General features: G+C 53.7%; 1 protein-coding gene across 8 annotated transcripts in view; it reads left to right on the top strand.

The window, feature by feature from the left end:
• Positions 1-17,981, top strand: part of CTIF (cap binding complex dependent translation initiation factor) — a 286,564-nt gene that overhangs the window by 151,358 nt on the left and 117,225 nt on the right. For all 8 annotated transcript variants that reach the window (XR_012380017.1, XM_073898235.1, XM_073898230.1 and 5 more), the window contains one exon: positions 3,121-3,197. Coding sequence is in view for 7 of the 8 variants with exons in the window: in XM_073898235.1 (XP_073754336.1) it covers positions 3,121-3,197 (77 nt within the window). In the remaining variant the exon portion in view is untranslated. The remainder of the gene's footprint in view (positions 1-3,120; positions 3,198-17,981) is intronic.

Genomic DNA, 17,981 nt, shown 5'->3' with positions numbered 1-17,981 from the left:
TGCTGCCATGACATTCATGTCTTACCTCTGGCCTGTGAGTAAAGAACTTCTGCCAACCCAGGTCAGCAGCTAGCCTGATGGCAGATGTGTCACTAAGCACAGATTTTTTCTTTCTTCATCTGTTGGCCTCTTCTTTGCCCCTGTTGACACCCAGTTACCCTTGTCTTAGAAGGACTGTGGGGAGCATCTTGAGTTGTATGTGTCACTTGGTGGCGACCACCCACTTGAGAAACAAAGTGACTGATTGCAGAGGGCCCTCCAGCGAAGCTTGTGTAAATAGTGTGCCCTGTCTCAAGCAGGAGCACCTGAAAGTCCTGTGTAATTCACTCATTCATTTATTCACCCAGATGCCTATAGTCTGGGGCTCCAGGTGGTCTTGGGGGTGGGACCTGTCCTCCATCACCCTGGCCTGGATTGCTCCTGGGGAGGGAGGGCCTCAGAAGTGCAAGACTTTGTCCTTTGACACTTTTGTAGCTGATTTCTGGCCTCCCGCTGAGGTCCGTCAGCCTCACACCGAAGAAGGCACAGGCAGAATTTCTCCCTCCTTCTCCAGCTCCATACCTGGGTCACCAAGCCCTCTGCTAATCCCTCTGCCTTCCCTAACCTGAGCTTTCCCCCTGCAACCCCCTGCAAACCACCTCAGCCAGTCTCTGTGCCAGGCCCGGGAACTCCACGAGGAGAGGGACCAGCGCAGCCTTGCTGGTTCGGGCCCACCTGGCCCTGAGCAGAGTGTCAGGACCATGGGGAAGATGATGAAGGTGAGGGTGATGGAGGTACCGCTGGAGAGACTTACAGAGATTTACTACATACCAGGCGCTAGGCTACATTCTTTACATGCTTATCAACTCAGCTAAGCCTCACCAGGACCCGAGGAGGCTGATGCTGTTATGAGAAATGTGGAAACCGAGTGCTGTCAAGATGACGTTAGCTATCAAAGCCCCACGATCATCAAAAGGAAGAGCCGGGAGCTGACTGCTCACAACACAGCTGCAGAGCCCATGCTTTGATTACTATGACATCTTCTCCGCGGGCACACGTATATATTACTTTGGGGGGAGATAGATGGATGAACACAGAGGCCATAGCAATGGCTTCGTTAGAAGCCCCAAGCGGCCTGGCAGGCCCTCCGGGCCACAGTGAGTTTGGTGGAGAGCTAGGACTCCGGCTGAGGTCGAGTCCCCCGAGGGCAGCTCCTCCTGCTATGGGTCGTGGAGGAGTCCGGCAGGATGCAGGGCAGAGCCCCGGACTCAAGCCCCGACAAGGGCGGCTGCCCGTCCCGGGCTCATGGAAGGCCCGGTGTGGCGGAGAGCTCCATCTGCCCGGCCTCACGGTGAGATCCTGATCCAGGCCGCCAGCTTCCTTCCATTGTCTGCGTGGGGCACACCCAGTGTGTTCCTGCGGTGACCCGAGGCCAGGAGGGAGGGAAGGGGCCAGCCTGGAGCTGGGTCAGGATGGGAGAGGGGAAATGAGAGGGGAAGACGTGGTGTTTTTCCTTGTTTGTGTTTTGTATTAAAGAAAAGCAAATAATATCCTTTGAGAAAACCATTAAACAAAGCACATCCTAAGGCTGCGAGGCCCATTGTGGCTGCCTGGAGCCCGGAATTCATTCATGCCTTTTTGGCCAGATTGTTAGAGGCAAGAGACAGGGTAGGAGAGAGGGAGTGTTATGACAATAAATGCTGAAATGTGTCATTCCCTCCCTGAACTCAGTAGGAGGCTAGGCCATGCATCCATAATGTCCGAGTCCCTGCGTCCTCCTGAGCCTATTGCCTGTTGTCCTCCAACTACCCCACCCTGGGAAGCTCCTTGAGACTGGCCAGAGCTGTCAACATCCACCCCACCACAGTCAGGGGCTAAGCCCTGAGAAGGCAGCCCAGTGCGGCCCTCCACGATGGACCCTGAAACCAGAGGGCTGCTACCATAGAGGATCAGGGCCTCAGTCTCCCTGTCTATAAAGGAGGGGGAGGGGGGCTAAATGGGCGCTCACTGACCATTCTCCAGCACACTGGGTCCTGTTACTCCCTCTCACCCTGTGTGTGTGCAGGGCCTCGTGCGTAGCATGGGCCAGGGGCGGGGTGGGGGGGTGTCACACGCTGGCTGTAGACTGCATCAGGACCTGTACACAGGTATCCTAGCCCCAAGTCAAACCACCCCCTCCTTCCAGCCTTCCAGGCTAGGGTCCCCTCCACTACCCCCCTGCCCACCCACCCTCACAGACTGCCCGTAATGTGATGACAGTGCTCACCCCCATGTCCCACCAGAACACACCTTTCTGCTGGGAGGAGGGCGATGGTAAGAACAGAGCTGCCCATCAGCCCAGCTTTGGCATATAATTCTGCCTGGGGCTTGGCATTGGCAGGATCAGCCTCGTGTTATAAGCAGAGGGTCCATCTCCAACCTTGACATTAGGTGTATAGTTGTTGTCCCGATGACAATATACAAAAGACCATTCTTGGAATTTTCCCCAGTTTAAAGTTTAAAAAAAGCATTGAACTATGTCATGTTTCCCCTAAACACTCCCCAGGAGTGTGAGGAATGAGGGTCTTGGGGCAGAATTGCACAGGCCGTCCTGGACCAGGGTGAGGCAACCGGGGTCCTAGCACTGCGTCTGCAGGAGGAGGCTCAGAGTTTGCAAGGGGCTGCATCTCCTTGGTCCCCTCAACAGCCCAGAGAAGATACCGACATTCCCACTGTGTCAGGAAGCTTAGAAAAGTCATGAGTGTTCAAAGAGTAACTTGTCCTTGGTCGTATAGCCATGAATCCGGGATCTGGTCCCAGCTCCATTGCTAAATCGCTGCAAGACCTTGAATGGGTTCATTCACCCCTCTAGCCCTGAGTGTCGTCATCTGGAATTTGAGTGACTGGATATGACACATTCTAAGGTCCCCTTTGTCTCCTCACTCTTCTTTGGTTCTGTAATTCCAGCATCATTGCCTGGTGGGAAATTGATTCACCCTCCCATTTTCCATTTTTCAGTCTGGATTTGGAGGTCAGAGTCTAGTCTTTCCAAACTCCCAGTTTCTTTTGGTCATAGAAGTTATCATCAATAGTTACGTGCAAGAAGGTCTTTGCTCTCTTTCCCAAGTTACTCACGATCCCCCTTCCTCCCACACCACACAGGGCTACCACCCAATGCCCCACGAAGTGGAGATCGCCCACACCAAGAAGCTGTTCCGGCGGCGGAGAAATGACCGGAGGTAGGAGAGACTCCGTCGAGAGCTTCGGGTTTTCTGTTCTTGGCCAGCAATCTGTAACTCCGTCAGTTCTGGCCAGGGTTTTGCTTTCCCCAGGGATCCACTGTTGCCTATGAGATGAAGCAGTGGGGTCGGGTACCAGTTGGGAAGCAGTAGCCCCACTTCTCGGGACTGGCCTAGGGAATGGATCCCTTCAGGAGTCCAGGGACAGGGTGCAGGTTCCACAGCTCAGAAGGAGAAGGGCTCTTTCCACTTGCCGCTAGGACCGCAGTCCTCAAGGGATTAGGTCCCAGCTGACATGTGTTTTGAAACATGGCCTCCAGGAGGCTCCAGAGCTCGCGATTCCAAGGGTATCTGTGTCTCCTGCTCTTCCCTAGTCACTGCAGAGTCGTCCCTGGCTGTGCTCGGCTCTGCAGTGACAGGCGAAACACAGATCAGCAGCCGCACGTGCACCTGCTCTCCAGTGCCTGGAGGAGCTCACTTAAACTAGGGCAGAACCCAGGGTCTCCCCACAATTCGGCGTGCTGGGTAATAGCAAGGGGCCGGAAAAAGCGCCCCAAGACAGCTCTGGATACACGAGCAGCTGAGGCTGGGTGTCCTGGGAAGACCTGCCTTCATTCCCTTAGAGCCTTTCTTGCATGGAAAGGTCCTCCTAGTATATTTCATGTGGAAAATTCCAGGCACAGAGCGATGTTTGTAGTCTGTGGACATTCGTAATAAAGCAGGGTTAGAGTGTATTTTTTGTTTGGATATGCATCAGTTATTTCTGGTTGGAAATATAAAAAAAAAAAAAAGAAGAAGAAGGAAGGGAAGGAGGCAGGAAAGAAGGAAAGAGAAAAAAGGCTTCTGCCTGAGAATTAAAATGAGGCATGTGCCTCTATAGGGAATTTCTTCTTAGAGCAAAGTGATGGCCTGTGGTTTTACCTTTAACGAACAGAGAATATTCTCAGAGAGCCAAGGAACAGTCCAGGCGACATCCCTTGCTCAGAAAGCAGAGGTACATGTTCTCCTGCTGCCCCTTGAAACTAGGGCTGTGGCTGACCGGGGTCCCTGGGCCTTCCCTCCACATGTGGGCCCTGAACAAGGAGTGCTGGGTGGTGGCCACAGCTCGGGTTGGCTGGAGGACGGGGCACCCAGAACTCCTCGTCATCAGCTGGTGGATTTAGCAGGTCTGCGGCCTTCCCAGGGGACAGTAACCATACCGCTAACTAGGAGGAAGGCCATCCTGGCTTAGAAACCAGAACCACTAGGCACGTTATGTAGCAGCAGGAAAAGGGGAAACTGAACCAGGAGAGTTGGACCAAGCCCCGGGCCAGGCTTGACAAGGGTACGGTGATGGCTCTGTGCCCCACCTCGGTGCTATGCTGCTTCACAGAGGCCAACTCCTCATTTCTGGGCACCTGGCAGACGGAAGAAGTAGGCAGCACCCCTCTAAGAGGCGAATGGGGGTCTCAGGGGACTGGGGAAGAGTCAGGGAGAGCAGAGGCTGGGTGTCCCTCCTCCCCTGCCCCCTGCTCCCGAGTCTGTGTCTGGAGGTGTGGGGAGTCCCCGAGCTTTGAGTGCAGAGTCACCCCCTGACCCAGGAGCAGTGGCAGCCTGCCGCCTTGCATCCAGGTCAGCCACACCTTGGCTTGTGGGCCAGGCCGCCTGGCCCAGCAAGCACCCCCTGGACAGCAGCAGGCCTCCGGAAAGCAGCATGACCCAGGGATATAGGAAGAGGAGCGTGACATGCGCACACTGGGAAGCTGACCTTCCGCTGAGCCACGCTCGTGTTAACAGATGCCCGGTTAGGTCAGCGCACCTCGCAAAGGATGTGGACCCGGGACAGGGTCCAGAGCAAGGCAATAAAGATGATTAAAGGGATGGAAAGTATGTCCCAGGAGGAGAGGCTAACGGGACGGGGCCAGGAGAAGAGGAAGCTGCAGGGAAAGAACATTCACACCAATAAGCTCATGAAAGATTTACACGGAGGCTAAGGGAGAGCTGCCTCGCATTCATAGGGACCCGAACCAGAGGAAGCTAGCTGGGAGTGGGAGAAGACGGTGTTCAGCTAGACCAAAGATGGGCTCAAGGAAGAAACGTCTTGGTCGCTGAAGCTGGATTGTGTGGTGCCTTGTAGCCTGGAGCAGGAAGTCTGCATCATAGCCCAGCTCCGGCGGGACGCCAGGCTGGGCGTGCCCTCACTGCTTTTCGTCCCAGTTGTTGAAGTCGGAGATACATGCCCTGGAATTAGACCCTGAATGTGAATTCTGCCTCCCCCATTCCCTGGCTCTGTGACCTGGGCAGATTGCTTCATGCCCCTATTTCCTCTTCTGGAAAGTGGGTCTACTAAGGGGGAGGCTTGAACGATCTAATCCTTGTAAGGCCCCGGGAAACGGGCTTAGCGCTGGCCCACTCTGGAGTCCGAGGTACATGGGGAACACTGTAAGGGGAGGGGTGGGGAGATGCCTGCAGCGAGGGTGGGCTGCCCCGCGGGATCTCACTTGTGAGCCCAGGGAGCTTTGCTTTGCATTCCCTCCAGGATCAACTGCCCAGGCAGGCAGGGCTCCCTCCAGTGTAGCCGTCTGCCGACTCTGCTCCCACACTCCAGGGGCTGGTCCCAGGGGCTGTGTGATTAAAGTTGAGCTGTGAATGTGTTCTCCTCGTTTTGCAGGAAAAGGTGAAGCTCCTGACCAGTTCATAGGTTGTTTTCCTGAAAAATGTTCTCAAAACTTAAAGAACCAGTAACCACTTGTTTCTTTTGAGAAACCACTCAAAGATGTTTGACTTCAGACAAAATGATGCATTTCATGATATGAATGTACTAAATGAGTATTTCAGCATTCCTCAGAGAGCAGTATGCCTCGGGTGCTCTCTGTCCCCAGAGCCCTGCAGGCTGGAGGGGGGCCTGCAGAGGGTTCCCCTCCCGCCCCAAGCTACCCACCCAGCAGGTGCAGGCAGAGGAGCACGCTCCCAGAGGGCTGAGTCCTGGCCATGCTGCTGACCCACTGCCTGTGTTGACCTTGAGTGAGTGCTCACCTGCTGGGGGTGCAGGATTCTCTCGACTCCTCCCCCACCCTGCTCCATTTTGCAGAGTGAACAAACTGAGGCAACGAACAACCCGTCGGAGTCTCTGTTCCCTGGGAAGCAAACTCTGGGTTGGAGATTAGTGGGCAGGGCACTTACTGAGGTGTCTCCTTTGGATCAATAGCTGTAGACAGGAAGGGAAGGGAGCAGGATGGGGCAGAGGGAGAAGCTGAGCTGCAGTGCAGTCTGGCTGGGGAGTTCTGACCCTACAGGGAGGTGACTTCAGAGCTGTCCCAAGATGGAGTAAAGGAGCAGCAGGTCTTTATATCCCCATGTCTGCTGGTCTTTGGAGAGAATTGCCACAACCTTAGGCCAGCAACTGTCATCACCCAGGGCAGTTTCTGTAGGGGCTGAGAGACACCCCAGCACGTGCAGCAGCTGGCGGGGGGAGTGCGCCATTCGTAAAGGGGGATCCGGGTGGTGCCTCACAGCGAACACCCCAGTTGGAACAGGACTTAACTCTCCTACTGGGTTTGATGGAATGGCGCTCCGTACTACATGCTGAGCTCCGGAGCAGAGCAGAGAAGTGTCAGCCTTGGTCCCTGCTCTCCTGAAGCCATCAGAATGTGGTGTGTGACTGTGTAGCATCCGAGCATTCAGAGAAAGGAGCCAGCAGGGGGTGGCTGCGGAAAGCTTCCTGGAAGAGGTGGGCATTGAACTAGCCGAGAGACACAGAAGGATTTGGAAGGGGGGTGGGAGAAGTGTGAAAGTTGCTACAGCCGAACAGGTGTGGGAGCCAGGGATTGCCACCACCCCCCCAGAAGTCCCCCCACAAAGCTCCCTAGAAACAGCACCAGAAGGGTGGAGCTCACAGCAGCCACCACCCCCAACTGAACTAAGTGGAAGGGAAAAGCTGGAGCTCCTGGTTCCGGATGGGCCCGGCCCAGGGTGTTAAAGTCTCTGTCGACACCATGCACTCCAAGAGCCCAGCGTCCTGACAGAGCGGACCAGCTGATGCAGGCACTCTCATTCCATCCCACACTGCCCTAGCAGCCGGGGAGATAAGAGAGCCATTCTCCAAATTAATCTGTTTCATTAAGTGCGGTCTCAGAATGGTTCGTTTACTCTATGTGCAAAGCACACTTGGAAGGAAGAAGAAAAGAATGCCGTGGTCATCCACCTAGTGTCAGATGGCCCTGCTGGGCGAGGAGCAGGAGAGTGAGCTGTCCCACACTTCCACATGCCACACCCTCCCTGGGTCCCCAGGTGGTGCAATCCGGGACACTGCAGGGCGATTCGAACCTCCAGCAGCTCTTGCTGCTTCTGTCCTACCAATGACCATGACCGTGGCTCGGTGTCCCCTAATTGTGGAACCAATTAAGAATTTCATCCCGCCTTCCCTTCCTCTGCCAGCAGGTGCCCAAACCCTCCCTGGGTGCCAGGCTCTTTCCCTAGGGACAAAGTGTCAGCTATCAGATTTGATTTTGCAAGCTCTCTGTGACATCATCTGGGTCACTGATAAAAATGAACAGGACATCTGGAATTAGTGGTGATGCAACTTGGTAAATAAACTAAAAATCCTGACTTATATAATTTAAAAGGGTAGATTTTGTTGTATGATTTACATGTCAATTAAAACATTTTTAATGAATAAGTCTGGTCCCGGGACAGAGTGATACCACAAGCCCCTGGAAACATTCCTTGAATCTTGATGTCTGCAGGGTTCCCCAAATGCATCAGGCAAGTGACCCTTTCAAAAGAGGCAGAAAATGTGGTCTAGTTTTGTGTGAATCTGTGCTAGCTATTAGTGGTGACATTGTTTCTTCCAAATCATTTGTTTGGGAATCTCTGAGAGAAAGGCTATCTGTATTTTTCTGGTTTTTTGCAAAATTGGAACTGTATGCACACAGTCTCTAGTACTTTGTCTTTTCTCCAAGACTCCTCAGACGTGTTCCGGGGCCATTTATGACCTTAGTGCAGAGTTCTCTTTTCCTGAGCAATATTGCTCCATCCCTTGGGCAAGATGAGCATTCAGGGCACCCGTCATTTCCCACCATCCTGTCCTGGGTCCTGGGCATTGTAGGGATGCTCCGCAGGGTCTGCCTTTCCTGGGCCAGCCTCTGATAGAAGGCAAATCTTTGTTTCAGCTGCCCCCTTAATTCTACATCGTCCCCATCAGCAACCTTATGCTTCCATCCTTCTTCTCACTCGAAAGACAAAAATACAATTTTAGGACTATCGTCAACCCTTGGTCAGCGCACTCCTTGACGCGTTCTGACGACTACCCCATGCTTTGAAATTCATCAGTGGTTATGGGCAACCAGTGATGACTGTCTATCTAGAATCACTTTATCCCTCCTCCTCCTCACTTCGAGGCTCACGGGCGAGGACCCTGGGGATGCCCTCTGCCTCCTTAACCCCCTTCCCGTAAGTCACAGTCGCTTTTGGGAGCTTGCTGCTCCCTTCAGCACCTCAGATTACCCCTGCCGTCAGGGAGTCCTTCATCCTGTGAGGATGACTAAGTCCCAGATCTTGCCAACCAGGAACAGATCAGGAAATAACCTCATTTGGAGCCCTGGATTTATCCATCGGCTCATTCACACAAGTTGTTAAGTTAGCCCTTTTGGAAGTAGAGTCCGTCCTCATTACTCGTGGATTCCATATTTGCAAATTTGCCTACTTGCTAAAACGTATGTGTAACTCCTGAAATCAGTATTCGCAGTCCTTTCAAGGTCATTCGCGGACATGCGTGGGGCAGTGAGAAATTTCACTTGCCTGATATGCACATTCCCAGCTGAGGTCAGACCAGGAGATGCCCCTCCTTTGTGTTTCAGCCCTCGACCTGCAAACAAGCATCCTTTTCATGATCGATTTAGCACCATAATGTTCACATGTGTGTGCTTCGTGTTGGTGAATTTGCTGTTTTAAGTGCTCCCGAGTGTAGTGCCGAGTTGCTGTCTACTGTTCCTAAGGGCAAGAAGGCCGTGATGTACCTTTTGGAGAAAAATACATGTGTTAGATAAGTGTTATTGAGGCACAAGTTATATATAGTTGTGAGACTTATAACGTATTTTCAGGATCAATAGAGTGCTGTTGACCATGACTTCACCATTAATGCATCAACACTATATATTAAGCAAGGTGTCTTTAAGCAGAAACACATAATATAAAGTTTATGTATTGATCACATGGGGAAAATGTTGTGACCAGGAGCTTGTGGAAATCTAACCCCGTATATCCCCTGGGAGCAATTGTTCAGTGTTGCCTAATTTGGTGTTTGCGGAACTTTGTAGAACTTCACTACAGTGAATAATGAGAACCAACTGTGCTTGCTCTTTAAAGCAGGGTAGAGAGGTGCTCAAGGTAAAGGAATATATTGTGAGGGATGGGCTTTCAGACCCAGTAATTTATCTTGTGTGGGTGGTGGTAGTAGAGCTGGGGACCAGAGAAGGGAGGAGCAGGAGACCCTTCCTCCCCTGGATGTCCCCTGGCTTGGGTCTCATTGAGGGGACCTCTGCTTCATTTGCCCCATCCTGGGATGACACTGTCCCTGAAACCCCCCCAAGACTGCTTAGCGCTGCGGTGACCATCATTGTCATCCTGTCATCAGGAGCCCAGGGGACAGCGAGACAGATCACACTGCCATTGCCTGAGGTTTGTCTTTATATCCCAGCAAGGAAATTGCCCTCATTAAGTCCCTGCTAAAGATAGATAAGAAAATGGGACAGGCAAACCCCCACCTGGCAGGCAGCCCTGTCAGATTCGAAGCAACATGAGTCAGATAGGAATTATTTTTAGGCTCCTTCTCCTCCCTCCCCCACGCCCACCCCCGAGCAGGCACTCTTGGAAAGAAGAACAGCTCATTTCTTGAAGCCAGATGTCCACGTCCGTGTCCAATGGACGTGAAATTCCAGCCCTGCTATGCCTAGAGAAGACCCCAGCCGCTGTACAAATCATGATGGTCAGATCCTCCTGTGGACCGTGCAGCCGCCTCGGGCAATGTTCCTGAGCAGAGCTGGCTATGAGAGGGCCCGGGAAGGCCCGCCTGCAACTCACCTAAGGCCAGTGCACCTTCCCTGGATGCCCTCTCTTGCCCCTCTCTCCTGGCACACGCTTCATGCTCAGGATCGGCTCTATGCATCGCAATTCGTGGGAAAGAAAACAAGGCCCTGGGGCCCCTCTCCCAGGGAAGGGCCAGCATGTCCCTTGGGCCCAGGCCCGCATCCGTGGGAGGGCCATTTTGTGCATTTTGGCAGAGCTCCCGGGTGCTGGGCCTGCCCACCCTGGCAGTGGGCATCTCCCAGTCTGTGCCCACTCTGGGAAGCTGAGCATTGCCCTTCTCTGTTGGCTCTCTTGCCCTCTTTCCAGCTCTTAGGATGTATTCGGACCCCACTGACCCCAGATAGCAAAGGAGAGGGACAAGGAGGCAGCAGGGGGCCCGCGCCTAGAGGCCTGGGCGGCGGCAGGGTTGCTGACCAGGAAGCTGGCTGAGACAGAGGAATGCCATCTTCACGGGCTCTGTGCCTGGGACAGGAGAGAGGGTGGATACCCCAGGAAACAGCCACCTGTGTGGGTTCAGTTTCTCCTCCTCAGGGGCCTCAGTCTCTCAGTTTTGGCCATCGTGGCATCTCGGAATTGGCTCAGAAATGTTAACCCCCGGCCCTTCCTTCCTTGCTAGAGCATATGGAAACAGGCAACTCTGGGGGTCCCGAATGACCGGGCCCCAGGCACCAAGTCTGTGTAGCCTTGCGCGGGGGCGGCATGCGTGGTGGGCAGCCCAGGGCCCGCACCAGCCTCGCTCGGCTTCAGGACTAGCACCCCTCTCACCAGGCAGCTGATCTTGAGGAGCTAAGGACCCTCGCCAAGCCCGTTCTTCTTGCCATCTCAAGGACATTGATGTGCAGCCTGCAGGGATGCGGTCAGGTGACAAAGGCAGGCCATATCTGCTGCCCCTGTGTGCATCTTTCAGGACCCAGTCTGGTCTAGGTCTGCACCCCAGGTACCCTGCCCACCTGGCTGAGTCCCCATACTCCCAGCATCTGGCTGCCTGAGATGGGATGCTGCCTGGGACCACCTCACTCGGAGGGTAGGCGGTACATCCCACTGGGTCTGGGGCCTTTTGGCTGGACCCGCGGGCAAGCCCAGCCCACCCGCAGTCCTCCAGAAGTCACTCGGCGATTTAACAAGCACTTTCGGAATGCTCACCATGTTCGGGACACACTGAGCCCTTTACAAAATATCAGCTCCTATCATCTTGCCACCAACAAGGAGAGGAGATACTGGTTTTATTTCCATTTTACAAATGGGGCAGGTCACTGGCACAGAGTGGTGAAGGAGCTGAGCCAGACGGCAAAGCTGAGCAGTCTGGCTTCAGAGCCTGTGTCCCCATCCAGTTCTCTGCAGAAAGCTCTCTGTCCCCTCCCCAGCATGCTCCGCCTCCCTCTTTGGGTCCCTCACTGCCTTCTGCGCACACTCCCTAATTAACTCATGTGCCAGGGGTGGCGAACAGCAGGGGCTGCTATTTTCAAACGGACTGAGTGGAAAGCTAGTGCATAATTCAAAGGAATGAGTGAATGGCAAGGTTTCAGAGGAGACCTACCCGACAGAGCCACTCACCTTCTGCCTCCTGCACCCCAGCCCCAGCTCAGTCACGCCTGGAGAACCCTTCCCCGGTTCAGATGACTCACGCATGGGCATATTTAGGAGGTCTCTGCAGTAGCCCGGGTTGCGGGGGCCACACCCGGTGAGAGGCTGGAGGAGAGGTGGTAGGAGTTCTAGAATGATTGGCAGCTCTCCAACGGGGGGGGGGGGGCAGTGTGGCCAGGAGCACCTCCTCCCACTCCCTCAGTCCCGGGGGGATGGGCCCAGGGCACGCTCCCCAAGGTTTCCCAGCAGGGACATGAGCACAGGCTTTAAAAATACCAAGGAGCCTTCCTGCCTGATCAGCGTCTACCCTGAGCTCCAAGAGTTATTTGTGAGTCTTCCCTAGTAATTTAAGTTTAGTCATTTATTCCAATGTGTGTGTTTTGGGGAAGCCAAGGTGACCTCTATTATGGTTTGGAGTATCTGGGGGGGGGGGGCCTTGGTTTCCAGAAGTGATGCAGGGCCTCGATTAGGCAGGACATCAGCAAACAGAATTAAAATAACTCAGCAAGTTAGGCCCTTGGGTCCTTGGAGGTGATGCCTGTTCTTGGCCCCCGGGGTGGGTGGGGGAATGTAGACCGAGGTGTCCCCAGTCCCTTGTGTCAGGGTCATCTTTCAGGTAGCACCTGCAGGCATCTCAGTGCCCTTGAAAATGCAGAATCAGTAGAGCTGCCAGTTCTTTCCAAGTAGATCTGAACAGACAGCCGGAGACACACAGCCGGAGCGCCAGGAGCAGACAGGCCCACAGTCGTGGCAAGCTCTGTAGGTCCGGTTGTAGGTGGACACTCAAACGTACTGGCAGTTCAAGGGGAGCTTAACACTTACAGTCCCCAGCACATTAACACCTTAGCAGTTTGGGGCAGAATTATCGATAATCTTCCCCACAACCCCCGGAAAGAGATCGTTTTATTTCCATTTTACAGATGAGGAAAGTGGCTTGCACAGAGCAGTGAAGGAACCTGACAGCATATAACCTTCCTCCTAGACCTCCAAAACCCACTACCAGTGCCGGCCATACCTGCCCCCTCCCCTCCACTCCCTGGAGGCCTGCCCCCCTGCCTGCAGCCCCCCCCCGCAACACACACACACACCTCCCTTCTGCTGCACAGTCCTCACTGCGCTCTCCGTCTGTGCAGGACCCCTCCCACCTGACTGTTGTCCTTGCGGGCTCCCTCCCACTGTTCAGGCCCCACCTGCCCCACCCTCCACCCAGCAAGGTCTTTTTAGGCCTGTCTGGTCCTCCTCTCTGACCTTCCCCACCGAGGAAGGCCTGGCGCGCTCCCAGAGAGCTCTGCCTGCCTCACTCAAGCTCCCTGGCTCACGTGGAGCAGGTGCAGCAGCTGAGGGATCTGGGGACAGGCGGAGGCCCCAGGACATGCAGGACCCTGGTTCAGCGGTATGGGGGAGGGTGAGTGCCCGTATGCTGAGCCACCTCTCCAGGTGAACAGACGAGCCCAGAACAAAAGCAGCCACCCCGGGGCCGCATTATCGACAATTACACCCTCCCTCAGGAATACACCAGCCCTTGAGCTGTCTTCAGACTCTGATTTTCAGCTGATTGCAGGCTTTCTGTTTGTCGGGCGGGCGCTGAACTCCGGAAAGATGTGTGTGGACCCAAACAAAGATGAGGAATGTTGTGAGAAGGAGAAAATACGATATGGGGCTGCGTGTGTGTTTGTTTGGTCTGGTGGCCCAGTGGCCACAGTAAGCGAGTTCCAGACTGGCTCAGTGCATCAGGGAACAGATGGCACAGCCTCGTCACCGTGAGCAGGAAACCTGGTGCCTTTGAACCGTGAGCTCCAGCCGTGGCTCGGAGAGGAGAGCGGGAATGGGACAGGCAGAGGGCAGAATTCTGACTTTACCCTGATGTTCTGGAAGGTTGGAGATGTTCGGTCAGGAGTGGGGTGGAGAGGTGATCGCTGGGATGTCTCTAGGCAGGGCCCACCTAGGTCAGCTCCCTCCAAAGGCCCCCCTCTCCAGTTCCCATCTCACTGCCCTTGGGACAGCAGGGGAGTCTGGGGCACCCTTTCCTGGCTGAAGCTCTAGTATATTTTCACTTCGGTGCTTCTTCTGACACAATTGCAGGAAACTACCTCCACCTGTCCATCCACCCCCACCTCTCACTATTCCTAAACAGCTCCTGTTGCCCAGATTTTCTGCTTTTGCATCCCATCTTGTGAACTGGGGTGTCCGTGGTCGATCTGGCCTTAATGGGTCACCAGGGCAGGTCACTTTGCATTTGGCCTGAGTTAAGAGAATGATCTAGTGCTGAGAGTTTCTGGCACCCTGAGAAACCAGTACAGGGAGGGTTGAGAGGGAGGGAGGGTATTTCCTGAAGACAGGAGTTTTAGCTCCTAAAAGCCCAAAACCATCCCACTTTAGGCAAACATCCCTTGTGCCCCTACCTTCACTTTCTGGAAGTCACAGAACAGGAGGCTCTGCAGCCAAATGTGTAGGTGGCCCCTTGAGTGTGCAGACTTGTGCAGACTTGGTTTGAGTCTCGTTGCTAGACATGGAACCTCAGGGGCATTTCTGCACCTCTCCGGGACGTGTTTCTCATCTATAACAAAGGACATCTACCTTCTAAGACTGTTTGCAGTTCAAATGGGATGATGCTTAGTCTAAAAGCAGGTGAAATGTCAAGAACTCACTGCCCATATGTGTGTCTATAGGGCACACGTGTCTGTGTGCATAGTTGTGTGTGTGTGACAGCTCTGGGGACTCTGCCATTTTGCCGTTTCCAAGCATAGTTTGTTGGAAATGGAGCTTGGCCTGGGCGTTTGTATTGGTTATCTATTGCTGCATAACAAACTGCTCCAAAATGCAGAGCTTAAAACAACAGACATTTATGGTCGCACATGGTTTCCAAGGGTCAAGAATCCAGGAGCAGCTTAATTGGGTGGTTCTGGCTCAGAGTCTCTCTTGAGATCACAGTCAAGCTGTTGGCGGGGATTGTGATCATCTGAAAACTTGATTCGGATGGGACTGGAGGGTCCACTTCCAAGCTCACTGACGTGGTTGTTGGCAGGCCTTAGTTCCTCACTGGCTGTTGGCCGGAAGCTTCATTTCCTTGCAATGTGGGCCTCTCTGTACGGTGCTCACGACAGAATGAGTGATCCCAGAGAGAGAGACAGAGACAGAGCGAGAGAAGCTGTCATGTGTTTTACAACCTAATCTCAAAAGTGACATCCCATCCCTTCTGCCATATTCTGTTGGTCACACAAACTAACCCCGGTACACCGTGGAAAGGATGAACCAAGAGCATGACTGTCAGGGGACGGGGACCATCTGTACCTGTTTCGAGTTCCTTTCTGAATCTATTGCTTTTCCCCACCCCTGCCCCCACTTTAAATGACCTAGTAAAATCCACCAGTAGCTTTGAATAGGTTGAGGTATTTTGTGTTTTCTCTTTTCTGGTTCAACTTCAAATCTTTCCAAGAACGCCTTCCTTATCTTCTCCTCTATTTTTCCATCCCCCCTGTCCATGGTTCCTCTGTAGAGTGGAGCATGAGTGAGAGTATTTCCTCTCTGGGGAAGGTGTTAAGCCAGAGGATGCCATTGGAACATACGTGTCCTCCAGGGGGTCCAGCAGGTACTTCCAGGAAAAGGGAACTTTCCAAGATACACACACACACACACACACACACACACACACACACACTCTCTCTCTCTCTCTCTCTCTCTCACACACTCACACACATACTTATTTTCCTTTAAGCTCTATAATCTCAGTGATAGTAAAAAGTTAGGCTTTTATTGGAAGCATACTGAAACACTTGAATCTGTCAGACACTGACAGGGAAGGCTGCCTTGGGTAGGAGAGAAAAGAATACAAATTTTTTTTTATGATTTTATTTATTTATTTAGAGAGCGAGTGAGCAAGAGAGCACAAGCAGAGGGAGGGTCTCCAGCAGACTCCGCACTGAGTGCAGAGCCCCACACGGGGCTTGATCTCATGACCCTGAGATCATGACTTGAGCCAAAGTCAAGAGCAGATGCTTAACCTCCTGAGCCACCCAGGCACCCCGAAAAGTGTACAAATACTAGCACCACAAGTAGAGATGTCTTCCACGGTGTTCCTCCCCACCTCCCCACAGCAGCCCTGGGAAGCAAATAAGACACAGGCAAGTGTCCCCCTCGTAAGAGTTATATAGGGAAAGCTCAGAGAGGCCACGCGGTTTCCTCAAGCCCTTGCAGAACTGAATCAGAATACCCAGATGTTCTTCCACAGGATTCTCTCTCATTGGCCCTGTACAGGGAGACATGCACCTCTTTTCTACCCACCCCAGAAGACAAGGTAATTTGGAGTTGTCTGCCTGTCTGGGTGAGGGGTGTCCTGCCTGGGATGGACGAGCAGGTATTATAGGGGTTCAGAATAGCAGGGAGAGGAGAGACAGCCGTCAGAACTGGAAACGTTTTGGTGGGTGTGACAAAAGGTTGTGAGGGAACCGTGGTGATGGGCGAAAGAGGACCCTCTGTAGTCTGTCCCTTCCCGTCTGCAGGTGCCCCCCGCACCAGAGGTACTTTGGGGGCATTGGCTCCAGATGGAGTCACGGGATGAAGAGATGACAAGCCCTTTCTGACCAGAGCTGTGCTGTCCGGTACGGTAGCTACGGTGTCTATTGAGCGAGTTAAAATGATATAAAGTTAAAATTTGTCCTTCAGTCACCCCGGCCACTTTTCAAGTGCTCACTAGCTCCACGCAGCCGATGGTTGTCACACTGGACAGTGCAGATAGAGAACATCTCCGTCCTTGCCGAAAGTTCTGTTAGATAGCCCTGCTCTGCAGAAGCCTCCTGGGCCCCAGAGAGCCAGGCCTGAGCTGGCTGGGGGAGGAGAGAAGGCTGAGGTAGAACAGTCCAAGGGGCTGGGCAGGGGGAGGCGGCTTGAAGAGCAGAAGAAAGGAGCTGAGAAAGAGAAAGACGGGTTCACTGAGTACACATGGCCCCCCCGGGGCGGGGGGGCGCTCAGGAAGGGGTTGTTCCTCTTTGTGCTGCGTCTGGGGACGAGGAACACTGCCCACCCTGCTGGACTTCCAGAGCCTACAAGGGCCGCTTCTTCCAGATCTTTGCTCAGAAGTATGGCTGGAGGCAGACAGAATGCTCCCCCCGGGGAACGGCCTTCAGACCCTCTCTGTGGGCCAACAAGACCCCTGGGAGCTGAGCAGCCTCCTCCAGACCTGACGGGGACATCACAGAGAGAGGTGCGTGCAGAGCCCTAATTGTGGGTGACCCAGGGCACATCCTTGGGAACAGGGAGAGACACTGAGTTAGGGAAACTAAGCATCTAAACCAATAGAAGAAGACCTCCTTAGTTTTGATCACGTTGGGGCCAGAACCCAACAGTCCGCCCCCATCACCACTGCTATCTCTGTGTCCCCACTATTGTAAAGTAGTTACTGCAGCTGCTCCTTATGGAGTGGCCCCTGTCCTGGGCATCCTGTCTGGATCAGGGGTCAGCAAACTTATCCCATAAAGGACCAGATAGTGAAACAAACTTTATTCACAAAAACAGATGGTGGGGCATTTGGCCCACAGGCCATCGTTTGCAAATCCCTGATTTAGATTATCACAGATCCTCTGATAAGCCCAAAGAAAAGAAAATTTGTTTCTGCCATACAGCTGAGACCAAGGCACAGCCAGTGAAATCACGCTTCTCACTCTGCTCTCACATGCGTCTTGGGGCAAATCCAGGCCTCTCTGGCTGGTGCTCACGTCCCCTGCCCATCCTCCCTGCTGAGAATGAGTGCCTGCCCAGGGTCCTTCCCCAGGACAGAGGTAGCCAGAAGAGAGGTCCTGGGGGCCCCAGGCTGTCTTGCCCCGTTCCCTAGCATACTCTAGTCCTTGAACGCAGCACTAGATCTGAGAGGTGCGCACCTCAGGCTAGTGTGCTGGCCAGATGCTTGAGCTCAGTCTGATCAGCCTCACACACCCTGTTGGCTCCCCGCCCCAGAGTGAACAAAGGTCCCTGGGGATGCGTTTTGACCTGGAGGCTGCGGAAAGTCTTGCCAAATGCTGCCGAGGGAGACCTCAGGATTCAGGGTAACATGGGAGTAGCCAGGGACACCTAATGCGTAGCCACGGAACTTGGAAGTCTTGGAGTCACAGGAAGAGGAAGAATTGGAGTCACAGGTGCCCT

The sequence above is a fragment of the Callorhinus ursinus genome, unplaced genomic scaffold (genome assembly GCF_003265705.2).
Source record: "Callorhinus ursinus isolate GAN/ISIS: 27379988/994484 unplaced genomic scaffold, GSC_fseal_2.0 scaffold11, whole genome shotgun sequence".
In the NCBI taxonomy this organism is placed as follows: Eukaryota; Metazoa; Chordata; class Mammalia; order Carnivora; family Otariidae; genus Callorhinus; species Callorhinus ursinus.
This window is presented reverse-complemented; position numbering and strand designations above follow the sequence as displayed.